The 17,696-nt window shown below is 56.9% G+C and overlaps 1 protein-coding gene across 1 annotated transcript in view; it reads left to right on the forward strand.

The window, feature by feature from the left end:
• Positions 1 to 241: 241 nt before the first annotated feature.
• LOC115848698 (uncharacterized) overlaps positions 242 to 17,696 on the forward strand; it is a 65,567-nt gene continuing 48,112 nt past the window's right edge. The window contains exons 1-3 of the mRNA XM_030849581.2: positions 242 to 347; positions 755 to 851; positions 3,267 to 3,407. Coding sequence (XP_030705441.2) covers positions 242 to 347; positions 755 to 851; positions 3,267 to 3,407 — 344 coding nt within the window. The remainder of the gene's footprint in view (positions 348 to 754; positions 852 to 3,266; positions 3,408 to 17,696) is intronic.

Here is a 17,696-nt window from a genome sequence, read left to right on the forward strand (position 1 = left end):
GGGAAGGAGCCGGCTCCGGGCTATTAATAGGCGCCTGTAACCCGCACCTGTCTCCGCCGGGGAAGCCGCGAAGCTAGGCTTGGCTGCGGGGTGTGGCGGGACCCCAGGCCCGGAGCTGCCCCCGACCCTCATGGTCCTCATCCTGTCGCTCTTCCCTCCACGCCCCCCCGCCTCTCCCCTCATTCTTTACTCTCCGGTCTCGGAGTGTCGCCCCCCCCAACTTTTGCTCTTCCCAAACTGCATGGTGTGGCCTGTGACCGCCCAGACCGGCGCGATCCTAGCACAGCTCTCACCCGAGCCCTCCGGCTCTGGGTGGGTGTGGGATCCCTGGGGCCGGACTGCCGGCGGTGAGCGGGAATTCCTGCCAAGCTCACACTGCTGCGCGGCCCATTCACCCGCCCCATCTGAGCGGCGGGGGTAGTGCGGTGGTCGCCGCGAGCAGCCGACGGGGTTCTGGAGAGTGAAGGAGACCCGCGAAGCTCCTGAGAGGGTTTTGGGGTGTAGCTACAGCCTCACGTGCAGGGAGGAGGCGATGTCCTGGTGGCCGCCACTCCAGCGTCGCCTGCGCGCACCCCGAAGGCCCAGGAGGACTCCATTTCCTCCCCCGCCCCCGGTCCACCCACCCCCAACAGTCAGACCGGAGCTTGAGTGGATGTGAGGATTTGGGGGACAGGGGACACGGGGTACTGGTTCCCGTCTCCCCGTCTGCAACACCCAGCCCCCAGGCAGCGGGGGGGGGTGTCTTTGTCCCCAGGGCTGGCCGCGGGCCCCGCCCCCTCCTTCAACTCCGGGACCCCGACGCTCTCCAGCGCTCGCTTGCTGTGCTCCAGCGATCTGCGAGCCTCGGGGAGGTAGGATCCGCATCCTTTCCCCCGCTCTGGGTCTGGGGGTGGGCTAGGGGGCGTGGAGCGCCGTATGTGGTCCCTGACAGATGTCCTCGCGGCGGCGCCGGCGTCTCTGTAACAGAATTAATGACTTACACGCAGGCCGCCAATCGGCGCGACCACGGGGGAGGGGCGACCCAGCTGAGACTCAGCGGACGAGGTCGCAGCCCTAAGGTGCAGCCTCCGCTTGGGGTGGGGGGTTCAGTGGCCAGGACCCGGAGCCCCGCCTTCCGCCCCACCTCCAATCCCCTGTGCCCCCAACTCAGCGATTTGCTCTCTGTGGGGCCGGCTCACGGATCCCCCGGGTGCCTGGACCCTCCCTGCCCCTCCGTTGGCCTCTGAGCCCCTCCACAGAGCCCTAACCCTGGGCAGCCAATACTTGCCTGGGGGGTGGGGCAGTGCCGGTGAGGGCGCTCTGAGGCCTCTGGCCTTGGCTTCTACGCCTTAGAGATGGGCGCGTAGCCCCTGGGCCTGGGGAGCAAGCAGCAGGAGGTCGGGATGTAACTCTAGGCAGGCCCTAGCTCGGTCCCTGGCATACCCCAGCGGCCCATCCCAAGCCAACCGGATCCTTCCTGAGCCCGAGCTGCTTGGCCAGCGTAGCCCTGGGGGAACCAGCCAGAAACGGGAGTCAGTCACCTCTGGCAGAGGCTTGCCTGGGAAGGAATGCACTGGAGCCTCGGCTCCCATGCATTCCCTGCACAGGGCTGGTGAGGCCAGAGGCTTGAAGGGTGATTTCTTGGACCTTCCTGGAGTGACCAGTGTCACTCTGGGGGAGGACCAGTTTCTCCCCAGTCCCAACTGCAGCTGCGGAGGGCCTCTTAGACAACAGGGAGGGGAAGGGGGTCCTCTCACCAACCCCTCCGTTCCCTGGTCCCCAGGCCTGGCACATCCGAGGCTTGCAGTATATCTATGTGGTAATAGCCAGGGCCTGCCCTTGGCCTGAGGCCTGCTGGGACAAGGGTCCAGGTAGGAGGCAGCCCAGGGAGAAAGGCTGCAGCTCAGATGCCCACGCGGCCCCGCTGCCTCCTTCCCTGTGCCTCACCCTGACCCCCGGAGCTGTGATACGTTTCTGGACATACCGCCCCCCAGTACATAAGCACGGGGCACCCTTGCTTTTGTCCTAGCACCCCCTTTGTGGCTTTGCACCCCCTCACAAGGGAGCCCCACCTGGCAGGCAGGAGGGGGCCACAAAGCACTAAGGTCCTCAATTCCCACCTGGCAGGGGGAGGGCAGCGTAGAGCCCACTGCCCACTTCCTGGCTGACCTTCCGCGCCCAGGTGGTGCGGGGCGAGGGGGACCTGCCGGTCCCTACAGGAGTCGCTGGTGCTGTGGGCGTTCATTCACATTCTCTCTCCGGTCCCCACACACTATAGGATTTATCTTGATTTGCTGTCTTTGAATTGAGTCAACTCTTTTGTATGCTCGGTGAATTGCCCAGCTGCTGGCGGGGAGCGGAGAGCGTGCCGGGGGTACTGAGGCCGGGAATCAGAGGCGGGCGGGGGACAGGAAGCGGGGAGGGGGCTGCGGGCGCCGGCGGGGACGAGCCAGGCTGCGCGGGGACACGAGCGGCCCGAGGTGCGGGCCGGGCAGCCCACCCGGGCGGCCGGGGGCACCGCCGAGGCCTGCCCGGCCCCAGCGAGGAGCCCCGAGGGGCCAGGAGGCTCAGACCTGGGGTCAAAGCTGCCCTTCGGGCTCTGCTCCGGACCTGCTGTGTGACGTGGGGCAAGCCTCTGGGCCTCTCTGTAACTTGCGGAAAGGGGGCTTCCGCACACGCAGGTTGTGAGGGTCAAACTAAGAGGGAAGAGTGCGCCGAGCCTCTCGGAGTTTTCCCAGAGGTTGGGGTGAGTGAGGGAAGGAAGGGGGGCCAGGACTGGGGAGAGGGTGCCAGCCCTACCTGTCCGCCCCCGGCCCCCCAGCTCTCTGCCCCCGGATCCCTACCTTCTCCTAGGTGGGCCGGACAGCCGGGCCGAATCGGGTCCTGAGGACGCCTGGTCTTTGCTTAAAGGGGAGGGGTCGTGGGTGGCTCTTCCCGGCCACAGCTGTTGCGCGCGCCCCTACGCGAGGGCGGCCCCGCCCCCACTCGGACGTGGGTGGAAGGGCTGGAGAGGGCCCGAGAAGGAACCCTCCTGCGCTTTCTAGTACCTCCCCTCCCGCTGCCCTCCCCTCCCCCTCCCCCTCCCCCTCCGCTCGGCGGCCGGAGGGCAGGAGCGCGGCCGTGAGGAGGCCGGGCGAGCGCAGGGGGTTCTGGAGGGAGGGGGGAAGGGGGAGGGCGCGAGACTCCGAGCCGGACTCGAGCAGGGAGGAAGAGGGGGTGGGAGGGAGCGCGCAGGGGAGGGGGGAGCGCAGGGGAGGTGCGCGAACACCAGCCCCGCTGCCCGCGAGGCGAGGGGCGGGGCGGCGCGCGCGGATCGATGGGCGAAGCTGGGGAGGAATTTCAATCCCCGGAGCGAAGTTAGAGCTTGAAGGACGGCGGCGGTGGCGGCGGCGGCGGGCGCAGCCCCGGAGCGGCGGCCGGGCGAGCAGGTAAGTGCGGAGCCCGCGGAGCCCGAGTCCACGCGGGACTGGGGCCGAGCCTGGGCACGCGGGAGTCCAGCCACTCCCGGGGGCGGCGCGGCGGGCCGCGCACCTCGCGTCGCCGGCGCGCTCTCCCTACGCCCCCGGCCCTAGTGCGCCCAGGCCCAGCGCGCCCTCCGAGCGCAGCGGGCAAAGTTGGAGGAACTTGGCGGCGGCGGCGGCGGGGAGAGCGGGGTCCTGAATAGGGGTACCGCTGGCGCCCCCGGAGCGCCCCTGCCCCTCGCACAACTACTCCTCGCTAGGACCTGCCCCTTCCCCAGCACCTCTGCCCCCTCGTCGCTCCCTCGTCGGTCCGCATCCCACCCTCGCCCAGAGCTGCTGCTCCCTGCGGTCGACCCGGCGCGGCCCTTGCCCTTCCCCAAACCTCCTCGGCCGAGGGTCCCTGAGCCCCGTCGGTGCCGGTGTCACCATTCCTGCCCTGTCTGCCCGCTCTCCGACGTTGCGCGCCTCCACACTAGGCACCCCGGGACGGTCCAGCTTTACTCGGGGGAGGGGCCGCATTCTGCGATCAGGGAGCCAAAGCCCTGGCGTAGGGGTGGGGGCGGGGGCCTTTGCTCAGAAGCTGGTGGATGTTCTCCACCCCTCCCCCACCTCGGACCCGTTCTCACTGTCATCCCTTGGGGGAGGGGTGCTGAGCCTCCTTGCCCCAACCTGCCTCTAAGGACGCAGGTCCCCCCTTCCATCCTGTAAAATCCGCAGGTCACCTGCTCGCTGCTCAGGGTGGGGCCCCTTGCAGGTGTTCCCCCTCCAAATCAGACCGACAGCCTCTGGCATCAAAACCAGACTCTTGCCGGCATCAGCTGTGTGACCTTGGGGCAGGTAAACCTCCCAGAGCCTCAGTTTCCAAGGCTGTAAAATGGGGGTACAATGAAAACGTGCGCCTTGTGGAAGGAGCACCACAGGGGAGGCTCAGCACGGGCGGGGCCCTGGGGGCCTCTCCTCCAGGCGTGGGGAGACCAGGCCAGGTGAAAACGTGCGCCTTGTGGAAGGAGCACCACAGGGGAGGCTCAGCACGGGCGGGGCCCTGGGGGCCTCTCCTCCAGGCGTGGGGAGACCAGGCCAGGTGAAAACGTGCGCCTTGTGGAAGGAGCACCACAGGGGAGGCTCAGCACGGGCGGGGCCCTGGGGGCCTCTCCTCCAGGCGTGGGGAGACCAGGCCAGGTGAAAACGTGCGCCTTGTGGAAGGAGCACCACAGGGGAGGCTCAGCACGGGCGGGGCCCTGGGGGCCTCTCCTCCAGGCGTGGGGAGATCAGGCCAGGTTTGCAGCCCCAGCAGAGCCTCAGGTGTGAGCCATCTTCCCTGAGCCCTTGCTCAGATGCAGCTGGGTCTGCCTCTCTCCCTCTCTGTTGGGCTGGGGGCTGGGAGGAAAGCACTGACAAGATCTAAGATCTCAGGAGCCTTGGAGGCAGGAGCTTTCGAAGGCTGCAGGGCGAGGGGGGATACAAAGGTAGACTTCCCCAGTCTCCTCTCTCTGGGGCTGTCTCCGGTGAGGCCCCAGCCCCAGAGGAAAGGAGCAAACGGGGCTTATGTTGGTTTGAAGCCACAAACAGTCTCCTGTTTCCTGGCCTGCACCCTGGGTCGTTGCAGCTCTCAACTTCTAATTGAACGAGCAATGGGGGACACACTCCCAACCTCGTCTCAGGTCTGCACCCTGCTTCATCAGAAGAGGCACACTCAGAGGCAGAGGGACAAACTGCAGATGGCCCGTGCGTCAGAGGGAATGCCCACCTGCTATCTAGATTCGGGGGCTGGAGCCGGGCCAGGACCCCAGCACTTTGGTGCCTCACTTTCCTGGGCTCTTGTTAAGGGACGGCTGAACACGCCCTGGGCTCTGGGTCAGGAAGGTTGGCAGTCATACAGTCGGATCCTCTTGGACCCTCTCCTGCCAGCAGCTGTGCAGTCCCCCTGGCCACGGCAGCAGGCCGGCTGCCCGTGTATCATTTAGGATGATATAGCAGCCACAGGCCTGGAGTCCTGACTGGGAAAAGCAGGGATGGGCATCTTATCCTGAGACCTGGCAGATGTGGGCGGTGGGCGAGGGATGTGGTGGGCATGTGTACCTGGGCGGGGGGACGAGAAAGCCTGATGTCCCTTCCCCAGAGCCCCACAGGAGTCCCTCTGGAAAGCTTAGCAGTTCTTCACAGATTTTAGAAGCTGACGCCCGCCACCTGAGCTGGGGAGAGGCTGCTGCTCCCCCAACTCCCTACCCCCCCAAAAAAACCCAGGTGGCCGGGGCCCCCAGGAGAAACTTGGACCCAGCAGCCCCTCTCTTAGACCCTGGGAATTTGAATCTAAATGTCTGCTTGTTAACATCACCTGCTCCAAGAGAGAAATTAGTGGGGCCAGAATCCTGACAGTGGCTTGGATCTCAGCAGGGTAACACGCGAGTGCCTGCCTGGTCCCACGTCTGTGTGTGTCTCTAAGACGCACACACACACCAGCTCTAGATTTCAGTGGGATTTTCTGAACACTCAGGAAACTCCTCAGATCCCTCGGGTCAGGGCCCCTACCCCTACCTTGCAGTCCCCATCCCCTTAGAGACCCAGAGCCCATTAGCAGAGGACCCTGTTTCTGAGGGCGCGTAGCCGCGGGAGAAATTTACGAGCAGAGGTGCTTGGACTGGGGTGTTCATATATCTCCGCAGGAAACAAGCAGGCAGACCCCGTGGTTGCCTGGGCGGGTGGTGGATAATACACACGCGGGGAGGGCGCAGGATGAGAGATGCGGTGACTGACAGGCAGGAGGTAGATCTCCAGGGCCGGGTGATGGGGCCGTAAATTTCCAAGCGTGAACCTGGAGCAGATGGTGGCATTGCTGCGCCGTGGACATTGGATACATTTGTCATCCCTCCAGCAACCCCCGCTCATGCCCCCTGCATCGCCCTTCCCTTTTTGTCTCCCGTCATGGATTCCGATTTCTTCCAGTAGAAGCTTGGGTGTCACCTGGCCTTGGGCAGGGCTCTTGGGGTGACTGATGGTGGAGCTCATGCAGGGGACTGCAGCCCTGCTGTGGAAGGGACTTTGGTATCGTCCTTCCCAGGACCCACCGTACAGATGGGGGGACTGAGAGACTGAGGCCGGAGTGGGGTGGGGTACTGTCTGGGGATGCACAGTGAGTGGGAGCAGAGAGTGGCGGAGGGGCTCCTGTGCCCCTGCTGTGTTGGTTCAGTTCTGGTATTTGAGCAGGGCAGGCCGGCCTCGGACACTGCCAGGTACCCTGTGTCAGTGGGCGACTACGTAGGTGAGCAGGAAGTGGGGCGGCGGGTGTGGACACTCACCTCCTCTTTCTGGCCTGCCTGTGTGTGGCCGGCTGAGACCTGGCTTTGCCGAGCTCTCCCGGGGAGGGGAGGAGAGGGGGAGGAGTGGGGTTGGAGAGACCACCTGGGACCCAGCAGCCACATGGGGGCAGCAGCCGAGGCTCTGGGCCCTCTGAGCTGGAGGGTCCCGAAGGTTGTCCAGCAGACGTGTTGAGGGTCCACTGCGTGCTCTGCTGGGGTCTGGGGATGAGACTGTGTGAGGCCCCGGCAGTGGGGGGCTTGTGTCTGGGCTGGGAGACAGCCGATAGACATGAACACGCAAGTACGTGTACACCATCCTTCCCAGTGGAGAGCAGCCGGTCTGGCCCCATCTTTCAGAAGGGTCCAGCATCACCCAGGATCACACGGCAAGCACGTCACGAGGCTGAGGCTGGAATCCTCCTGGGAGCCAGGCCTAGGCTGGCCTCGGGCTTAGAACAGAGGCTGGGGGCAGCGGGGGGCCCCAGAAGGGCCTGATAGCCTCCTTAGGGGGTCAAGAGGGGGCTGCATGCTCTGGGCCCTGGGGACTGAGGAAGAGCTGTGGGGAAACTGAGTCACCAAGGCTGGCCTGGTGTCTGAGCACTGGGCCCCGCCTGCCCCCAGGCCTCTCCTGACGGCGCCCGCCACCCACCCTGCAGCTGAGACTCCTGGGCTGTTGCGTGCTGGGAGACCCCGAGTCTCTGACTCATCCCTGCTGGGGCGCCTCCCTTCCTGTCCCAACAGTGAGCCTTAGTTCCTAAGAATTTGTGGCCAGTCTGGCCCTCGGGGCTCCCCACCCCGTGAGTGGGCCCCAGCTCCTCCTTGGGGGGCTGCTCTGTCCCAAGCATGGGGGCTCCCAGAAGACGGGGTCTGGTGGGCCCTTAAGCATTTAGATGATCTGGGAGGAACCGGCCCCCCAGATCAGCAGCAGGGGCCGGGAGCAGCAGAAGCTGAGGTGCTGACCAGTAGCAGGGGATGAGAAGAGGGGGCGTGGCCCGGGAGCACCCAGCAGCCCTCCCAGCCATCGGTGGGGCCACTGAACTCGGTGGAGCCACTGAACTCGGTGGAGCCTCTGACTCAACTCCTCCATTAAACAGATTGGGAAACTGAGGACCAGACAGGACAGTGACAGCAAGCCCGGCTCAGCCCTGCTCCCACGCTCTGCCGCCCCGCCTTGGAGACAGCAGGGGGTCTTTTTAGACCGCCCCCCCCCTTGCCTGCCAGGTGGGGCCCCAGCGGCCCCGCCCTCAGCTCTCCAGCCTCGGGGGAGGGTGTGCGTGCAGTGGACCAGCCACGCTCCACCCCTGCTGCCTCTGGGCCCACACTGGTCCGTGCCCCTCTTTAACACTGTCCCCCTACCCCCAAGCACAGCTCTCTGCAGCCCCCCCCCCCCCCAGCAGCTACTTCGTAGAAGAGCCGGTTGGATAACAAGCATCTACGAAGCCCCGCTGTGTTGAGAGCTGTCCACCAGTGCTGGAGAGGCGGACGGCATGACACAGGGCCCAGGGTCTGACCCCGAGAGTGGGCCACTGCGCCCCTGCCTTGGGATGCGGTCGGGTCCAGTCAGAGTCTCCCTCGGGCAGGGAACCCGGGGAGATGATTGATGATTGACGGCCGAGGCTCCCTCGTGTTTGCTGATAGATCCTGGTTCATTTTCGGCAGGACCGAACCGGGCACCTCTTCCTCCTTGGCTCCCGGTAGCTGACACAGACCCAGGGGCTGGCCTCTTTGCACGTGGGGATGGGGGCGGGCTGGGCTGGCCTCAGGGGTGGGGGACCAAGAGCCCTGTCTAGAAGGGGGCTTTCTAGATCCTTTTCACACACAGTGGGCGCTACAGAGAGAAGGCTTACAGAGCGTGCAGTGAGGAAGCGCCACTGGTCCTGTGTTGTCAGGACAGAGCCTGGAGGACTTCCTGGGAGGGGCAGTGTGGATACCAGAGCTGCCCTCTGCACCCACCCCCCCAGGCTTCCATGCTGCCCTGGAAACCCGAGGGCCAGGGGATGTGCTTCTGAGCCTGTGTTACCTGTTCCTGGCCTCTGCCATCCCCACTAAGCTATCTCCCCTACCTCTGATAGCCCTACAAAAGTTTCTGGAAGGGCCCAGCTGCAGTTCAGGGGTAGCTCAGTGTCTGCCGTGCGTCTGGCTGGCCATGCGAGCTGGTGGCTAGCTGCTTTTCTGCTTGTGCCTCAGTGCTTTCGTCTGTCAAATGGGTCTAGAGCAAACGCCCTCCCAGGGTGTTGGGGCTGGAAGCAGAGTCTGGGGCCAGATGCATGGTCCCCGGTCAGGAGGCCCAGGCTGTGGGGTGGGTCCCTTCTCCTCGCTGAGCCTGTTTTCTCCTCTGTAAGGTGAGGACTGGGGTGCATGGCCAGCTGTGGTGAGTCTGAAATGGTGATACAAGTTCTGTGAAAGGCAAAGTTGCCACTGATGCTCATGGAATCCTTGGGCCTTTGGTTTTGTCCTGTGGGACCCTCACTCAGGCCTGTGGACCCACTTCCTCTGGCTGCGCAAGCCTTGGCCCTCCTGTCCCTTTGCACTTTGCTGTGCAAAGAGGCACGGAAAGAGGGAGCTGGGAGGAGGACAGCAAGTGCAAAGGCCCTGAGGTAGCGAGCACCAGGCTTGGCGTGTTGGAGGAGGGATAAGGCCCACCTCCAGAGGTGCGAGGTCAGAGGGAGACAGAGCCCATCGTGCCTGGGCTGCGAGGGCGTCGGAGTTCTTGGGAAGAGGTGGATCTCATTCTGTTTGCCTTGGGAAGCTTTTGGGGAGTTTGAGCAGGTAAGGGACGCAGTTGGCTTCCACGTTTGAAAGGTCCCTCTGGCTGGAGGGGAGGGGAGGAGTCTTAGGGGCATGTGTGGGAAGGAGCCTCCCGGTTAGGAGTGTATGCCAACATCTGGGTGAGATGGGGCAGCCCGTAGCAGGCTGACGGCGCTGGCGAGGGACAGACAGGGAGGCCTGCGCCATCTGTTTTGACATCGCTTTAAAAATTGGAGCTGTGTTCCTGTAGAGAAAAACATTCTGTAAAGCAAAACCCGTATTCCCGTTTATATCGAAATGAGGGATGCATTTGAATAGAGACTGGGATTGCGTTAAGTAAATCCTGTTTTCCGCTGACGTCCATTAACATTTCAGAGATGCCTTTCCAAAGGGAGAGGAACCCCCCCACCCCCGCAAAAAACAATGGGTGGGTGTGAAACCAGGGGGTGACTTGGCGCCGACCCTGGGGGTGCCGGGTGCAAGTGGCCAAGTGGCGTGCGGGTTGTTTCCCCAGGCGGCTGGCAGGCGCCTCCTTTCAGAGACGCACTCGTCAGGTCTTAGTGTGCATGTGCGTGTGTGTGTTTGTGTGTGCGCGCCCGTGTGTGTGTCTGTGTGCCCAAGTGTGTGCATGTGCATGCCTCCCAGGGACGCTGCTCCTTTGTCCTCTCGGGGACCAGAACAAACAGCAGGTGTAGTCTCACGAGTTACGTTGCCCGATGAAGGGCAAGTTCCAATCTCAGAGCCTGTCTGAGGGTTGAAGTTCTGTAAAATGTATTTCTCGCCTGCTTTTTTTTTTTTTTTTTTTTTTTTTAGCAAATTCAGTAGAGCGGACTGCGGTTTTAAAAGCAAGGGGCATGGAGAGTTCCCAGGGGCCCCCAGTGGCCCCCACGTGGGCCTGGAGCTGGCCGGCTCTGCGTCCTGGGGGAGAGGCCAGGAGAGACTCCGTTGGGTTCATTTTGGCTTCCCCACAGAGCAGGAACAGGCTAGATCTGAAGGACATGATTCACCAGAGACAGCTTTTTAGAAAAACATCTCTCCAGAAATCCAGAGGTGCACCCCCCGTCCCCGGCCTCACCCACACGTCAGGGCTGAGACGCCCCAGCCTGGGCAGCTGTACCCAAGCCCTGAGGACACGTGGCTGACACACCCTCCACCTCACCAGCCCACACACACAGCCACAGGGTCTTATGCCCACACAGCCCACCCCGGATGCACAGGTGCAGCCTCTGACACGCACGTGTGCCCGCAGAGCACGCGTCATACACGTGCACTGACACGCAGGCTCCCATCTTCCGGTGCGCGTCCAGACACGCCCGGGGCTTGCACTGGGCCAGGTGCGCCACGGCCTCTGCAGTGCCCTGGACCCCGCACACCTGCACGGCTGCTACAGCCGCGCTCGGTTCGGTGTGTCCTGTGCGTGCTGACACACAGGGCAGCTGTGACGCTGTTTGTCTCCGGGGTCTGCGGTTGGGAGGAGTCGTCCTGGGGGCAGTGTGTGTGTGTGTGGGCTCCCCTCCCAGAGCCCCACCCCACCCCCGGCCAGGGGACCTGCTGCATCGTGGACTCACCTTTGCTGTGCCAGGTGCCGCTGCTGTACCCTTCCTTGTGGGCTCCTTGGGAAGCCAAGGGCCTGGGAGGGTGGATGAGGCGGACGGTGCTGACCGTTGGGGAGGGCACGTCTCCAGGCCGTGCAGGGGTGTCTCGTGAGTGTAGACTGTGGAGCCGCAGCCGCCCCGGCCAGGGCTGGGGCCACGTCGCTGAGGCGCCCCCAGGTCGTCTGGTATGGGCTCTGCAGAAGGTAACGGGCCGTGGGGAAGCCTGGATCCTCAGTGACACCTGCACCTCCCAGAGTTGTATGGCCATGAGGTCGTAGGAGCCAAATTCCGGTCCTTTCAGGTCAGAAGCCCTTCCATCTCCCACTTTCCTCTTGGGAAATGTCTGGAAGTTCTAAATTCAAGGAGAAAACCCCCATTTCTAGGGCCAGGAGGTGGCAGATGTGGGTACCTGGCAGAAAGGACAAAGGCGGCGACGCTTCACACCCAGAGCGTTAGGGCTGTCCCAGCTCCCTCCTTCCGAAAGGGGACACTGAGGCTGGAGGGGCAGGGCCTGACCCCTGGGTGCCTCCTCAGCCTCGCAGGGAAGGCACCCGAGCCTCGTGGGGCACAGCCCCTCCGCCACACGGGCCCCCTGGCTCCTCTTCAGCCACCTGCCGCGAGCCTGGCCTTGGGAGGTTCCTAGAACCACAGAGCTCAGAGCCTGTTTGGGCGCGATGACCCCGACCCTGCCTGGCCCCATGCCCAGTGTGGCGGGCCCGGCACCACTGGGAATCTCCCACAGCCGGGGAGGGAGGTGATTGGGCCCAGGCTCGCAGCTCACAAGCGCCAGAACCCAGATCCTTCCGTCTCTGACACCCCCTCGCTCCACCCCGTCCTGCCCATTTTACAGATGGGAGAACTGAGCCTCAGAGTGGGAGGCAGCACGGGGGAACTGACTGTTGACGGCTCTGGGCCCTTGACTGCGGAGGAACTGGGGCCTGCCCTGAGTTGGGGGTCTGGGGGAACCCACCTGGCTGAGGAGCTATGGGGTCCAAGCTGCCCGGGTACAACCCCCTGCTCCCTTTCGCTTCCTGCCCAGAGTTCTGTGTGTGCAGAAAGGTACCCCGAGGTCACGGGAGGGGGTCCTCCTGTTTGAGTGAGATCTCAGGACGGCAAAGAGCCTGCTGGCCTTGGCGGCTGGTAAGTTGTCCTGAAGGCAGTGCTTGCCTTTGGGATAAGGCTGGTCGCCTAGGTGAGGGCGTCCAGTGGAGGTCCTGGGGAGCGCGTTCGGAGCGCGCCGGCCTGCTTGTTCTTTCCCGTTCCCCGCTTTCTGGACGTACCGTGACCGCGTAACCACGTTTCCAAGCCACTGGGAAGGGACTGCTCAGCGGCTTGGGCACGTTTACAGATGTGCACAGCCGTGGCCACAGGCGAGTTTCAGACCCTTCCCATGGCCCTGGAAGGTTCCCCACGTCCTGTCCAGGGGTGGGTGGTCCCCGCTCCCCCCAGGCACTGGTCTGCGCGCTGTCTCTCTGGGTTTTCTTTTCTAGGCGTTTGGAGAGGGTCAGCCCCACATTCCCACAAGGCTTGGTGACGTGGGTCTTTTTTTATTGCAGATGCGCAGGCTGGTGAGCTGTGGTGTCTCACTGGGGTTTTGCTTTCATTTTCCTAATGAGCGGTGAAGTTGGACATTTTTCTCGTGTGTTCATCAGCATTCACATGTTGTTTTTGACAAAATGTCTAAATCTTCCGCCCATTTTAGTGTGTTTATTTGTCTTGCTGAGTTTCAGAGTTGCTCAGAATTGTTGCGAGAGTTCTTTCTACTTCCTGGGTATGTCCTTTATCAGAAGTATGGTTTGCAAATATCTTCTGTCTGTATCTTGTCTTTAATTTTCTTCCTGGTGTCTTTTGGAGCACAGAAGTTTTTACTTATAATGAAGTGTGACGTACCAATTTTTTTTCTTTTATGAATCGTATTATTAGTGCTATATGCCTAATCCCAGGTCACAAAGATTTCCTCTGTGTTTTCTTCTAGGAGTTCATTGTTTTAGCTCTTCCTAGATTTATTGCCCATTTTAAGTTAATGTTTGTAAATGCCGTGTATGGGTCTAAGTTCGTTTTTTTGGTATATGGGTGTCCGATCGCCCCAGCACCATTTTTTGAAGAGACTGTATTTTCTGCGTTGAGTTCTCTTGGGACCACAAATATAAGGGTTTACTTCTGGACTCTCAATTCTATTTCGCGGACGGATGTGCCTCTTCTTTTGCCAGTACCACATCGTCTTGATTACTGTAGGTTTGTGGCACGTTTGGAAAGTAGGTAGTGTGAGTCCTCTAAATTTTTCTTTTAAAAATATTTTTGGCTATTCCGAGCCCTTTACATTTCTATGTAAATTTTAGAATCAGCTTTTGTCAATTTAAAAAAAGCTTGCTGGAATTGTGATGGGTTTGTTTAATTTATAGACCAATTCGGAAATATTAAGTCTTCCTATCCATGAACATGGACTGTCTCTCCATTAAGTTAGACCTTTATTTTCTCTAAGCAATTTTTTGTTGTTTTCAGTGTGCAAGTCTTGCTAATTAAATTTCTTTTGTTAGATTTATTTCTAAGTTTTTTTGATGCTATTGTGAATGGAATTATTTTCTTAATTTCATTTTCTGGTTGTTTGTTGCTAGTACGCAGGAATAAAGTTGAGTTTCGTATATTGATCTTTTATTCTGTGACCTTGCTGAATTGAGTTATTAGCTGGTTCCAGCAGACTTTTGTGGATTCCTTAGCGTTTTCTACATACAGGATCACGTCATCTACAAATAAGGGGAATTTTCCATTTTCCTTTTCAAACTGGATACCTTTTTTTATTTTTCTTTCCTATTGCACTGGCCAGAACCTCCGGAATAATGTTGAATGGCCGAGGTGCTTCATCCCTGACCTTAGAGGAAAAGCATTCAGTGTCTCACCATTAGGTATGATGTTAGCCGTGGCTTTCCTAGATGGTCTTTATCAGCTTGAGTGAGAAGTTCCTTTGTATTCTCGGTTTGTTGAGCATGTTTTCTAAAAAATTTATTTATTGTATTTATTTATTTTTGGTTTCGTTGCTGCACACGGGCTTCCTCTAGTTGCAGCGAGCGCGGGCTACTCTTCGTTGTGGGCGCGGGCTTCTCATCGCGGTGGCTTCTCACGTTGCGGAGCATGGGCTCTAGGCGCATGGGCTGCAGTAGTTGTGGCTTGTGGGCTCTAGAGCGCAGGCTCAGCAGTTGTGGTGCACGGGCTCAGTTGCTCCACAGCATGTGGGATCCTCCCGGACCAGGGCTCGAACCCACGTCCCCTGTGTTGGCAGGCAGACTCTCCACCGCGCGCCACCAGGGGAGAGCTCTTATTGAGCATTCTTATGAATGAGTGTTGGATTTGGTCAGATGCTTTTTCTGCATCTACTAAAATGATCGTGTGGCTTTTGTCCTTTTATCTTACTAGTATGACTTTAGTCGATTTTCAGATGCTAAATAGGCTTGCATTCCTGGGATGAATGCCACCTGTACAATCCTTTTTCTTTGTCGCTGGATTTGGTTTGCTCATGTTTTGTGAAGGATTTTTGCAGCAGTGTTCATGAGATATATGGGTCTGTTATTTTCTTATGATGTCTTTGTCTGATTTTGGTATCAGGGAAAAAATTCCTGGTCTCATAGAATGAGCAGGGAAGTTTTTCTCCTTTTTTTTTCTGAAAGAATTTGTAAAAATCAATATGATTTTTAAAAAATAATGGGTAGACTTTACCACTAATGCTGCCTGGGCTTGGGCTCTTCTTTGTGGGAATATTTTAAATTAGTCATTCATTTTTAAGAAATGGCTATAAGTTTGTTCAGATTTTCTATTGCTTCTTGAATCAGTTTTGTTAATTTGTGTCTTTCTACGAATTTGCCCACTTCATCTAAGTCGTGTAGTTTGTTGGCATAAAGTTGTTCATAGTATTCCCATATACTCCCTTTGATTTCTGTAGGATTGGTAGTGATGTTTTCTCTTTAATAATAACATCTTCTTCTGGTAAGAAGAATTTTGGTAATTTGTGTCTTCTCATTTTTTCCTTAGTCCAGCTAAAGGTTTTGTCAATTTTGTTAATCTTTTCAGATAACTGAATTTTGATTTTCTCTGAGTTTTTTCTGTTTTTGCATCAGTGTTAGATCTTTTCTTTCCTTGTGCCAGTTTTCAGATTCCACATATATGCGTTAATATACGGTATTTGTTTTTCTCTTTCATGAGTCTAGTTCTAATTTGTATTATTTCCTTTATTCTGCTTGCTTTGGCTTTTTCTAGTTTCTTAAGGTAGATGTTTCGGTTTGGAGTTTTTGTTCTTTTCTGATGTGCACTGAAAGCTGTACATTTTGGTCTGAGCCCCGCTTTAGCTGCAGCTCATAGATTTTGATATGTTCTGTTTTATTTTCATTTAATTAAAGACGTTTTCTAATTTCCTTTGTGATTTCTTTGACTCCTGGGCTATTTAAAACTCTGTTGTTTACTTTCCAGATATTTGGGATTTCTCAGATTTATTTCTTCTGTTGATTTTTATTTCAATTCCCCTGTGGTTGGAGAGTATACTTTCTGTGGTTTCATTCGTTTAAAATTTATGGAGGTTTGTCTTGTAGCCTAGAATGTGGTCTTTCCTGAAGAATGTACCTTGTGTGTTCGAAAAGAACGTGTATCTTTGCTGGGTAGGATTTCCACCAACGTCAGTTAGGTTAAGTGGGTGATGGTGTAGTTCAAGTCGTGTGTGTCTTTGCTGGTTTTTTCTGTCTAGTTCTCTCAGTTATTGAAAGTGGAGTATTGACATCTCCAGCTATCATTGGTGAATTGTCTGTTTCAGTTCTTTCCATTTTCTCAGTTTTTGCTTGCTGTATTTCAGAGCTCTTTTGTCACAGGCATATTCATTTATAATTGGCATCTCTTTCGAGGTATTGACCTGTTTATAATTATGAAATATCCCTCTTGGCTTTGGTACCTTTCTTAAGGTCTCTTTTGCCTGAAGTTAACTTACCCATTCTGGCTCTGATATGGTTACTGTTTGCATGCATTTTTCCATCCTTTTACTTTCAGCATAGCTGTCCATTTGGAACTAAAGTGTATCACTTTTGGACAACATATATGTGGAGGTTCTTTTATTCCAGCCTGACAACCTCTGCCTTTTGATTGGAATGTTTACTTCATTCACTTATAACGCAATTTTTGATTTGATGTGGTTGCTATTTTCTGAGTTGTTTTCTACGTGTGCCGTCTTTTTTCCCCTCTGTTTCTTCTGTGCTGTTAAGTAGATACTTTCAGTGTACTATTTTTTTTTTTTTTTTTTTTGCGGTACGCGGGCCTCTCACTGTTGTGGCCTCTCCCGTTGCGGAGCACAGGCTCCGGACGCGCAGGCTCAGTGGCCATGGCTCACGGGCCCAGCCGCTCCGCGGCACGTGGGATCTTCCCGGACCGGGGCACGAACCCACGTCCCCTGCATCGGCAGGCGGACTCTCAACCACTGCGCCACCAGGGAAGCCCCCAGTGTACTATTTTAAGTCCTCTGTTAATTTTTTAAACTTTTATTTCTTTGCATTGTTTTCTTAGTGGTTGCTCTGGGGATTACAATATGCATCTTAATTTAATACAGATGATTTCAGATTAGCACTGACTTAATTATGGTAAAATATGGAGACTTTATTCCAGTATAGCTCCATTTTCCTCCTCCCTCCTTTGTGCTGTTGTTGTCATGTGTAGTACACCAATATATGCTAGCTAGTTATAACAGCTATACAGTGTTATCATTATTGCTCTATATAATCTTATGTTCTTAAAAGAAGCTGAGGGAAGGAAAGAGAAAATCATACATTTACAGAGTCCTTTATATTCATCCACACATTTGTCATTTCTGGTGCCCTTCATTTCTTTCTGTGGATTTAAGTTACCGCTGGACGTGACCTCTTCCAGCCTGAAGGACTTCCTTCAGTACTTCTTGTAAATCAGGTCTGCTAGCACCAGGTTCTCTCCGTCTTCGTTTGTCTTTGAAGGTCCTTAGTCTCCCTTCATTTCTGAAGGGTAGTTTCATGGGATCTGGCATGCTCGACATTTCTTCTTTCAGCACTTTGAATATGCCGTCCCACTGCCTTCTCACCTCCATAGTTCTGGGTGAGAGATCAGCCATTGATCGTATTGTCTTTATCCTGCGTGTGATGGACCACTTTTGTCTTTCTATTTTCTCAGTCTCTCGACAGTTTGACTATGATGTGTCCAGGTGGGTTTTTTTGTTTTTATCTTGCTTGCGGTTTGTTGATCTTGCATATTTTAGATGAATGTTTTTCCTCAAATTTGGGGACTTTTTAGCTTTTATTTCTTGAAGTATTTTCGTACCACTTTCTTTTCCCTTCTCCTGGGACTTCCATCACATACATATTGGTGTCCTTGATGCTGTCGCACAGATATCTGAGGCTCCCTTTATTTTCCTTCCCTGCTCTTTCGATTGGATGCTCCCTTCTGCTCTATCTCTGGGGTCACTCACTCTTTCTTCTGCCGTCTCAGATCGACGGTTGAGCCCGTCATGAGTTTTTCACTTCAGTTATTACACTTTTGAATTCCAGAACTTTGTTAAATAATTCTTCTCTCTTCATTGAGGTTCTCTGTTTTTGAGTCATTGTCATCATACTTTCCTTTGA

The sequence above is a fragment of the Globicephala melas genome, chromosome 15, assembly GCF_963455315.2.
Source record: "Globicephala melas chromosome 15, mGloMel1.2, whole genome shotgun sequence".
In the NCBI taxonomy this organism is placed as follows: Eukaryota; Metazoa; Chordata; class Mammalia; order Artiodactyla; family Delphinidae; genus Globicephala; species Globicephala melas.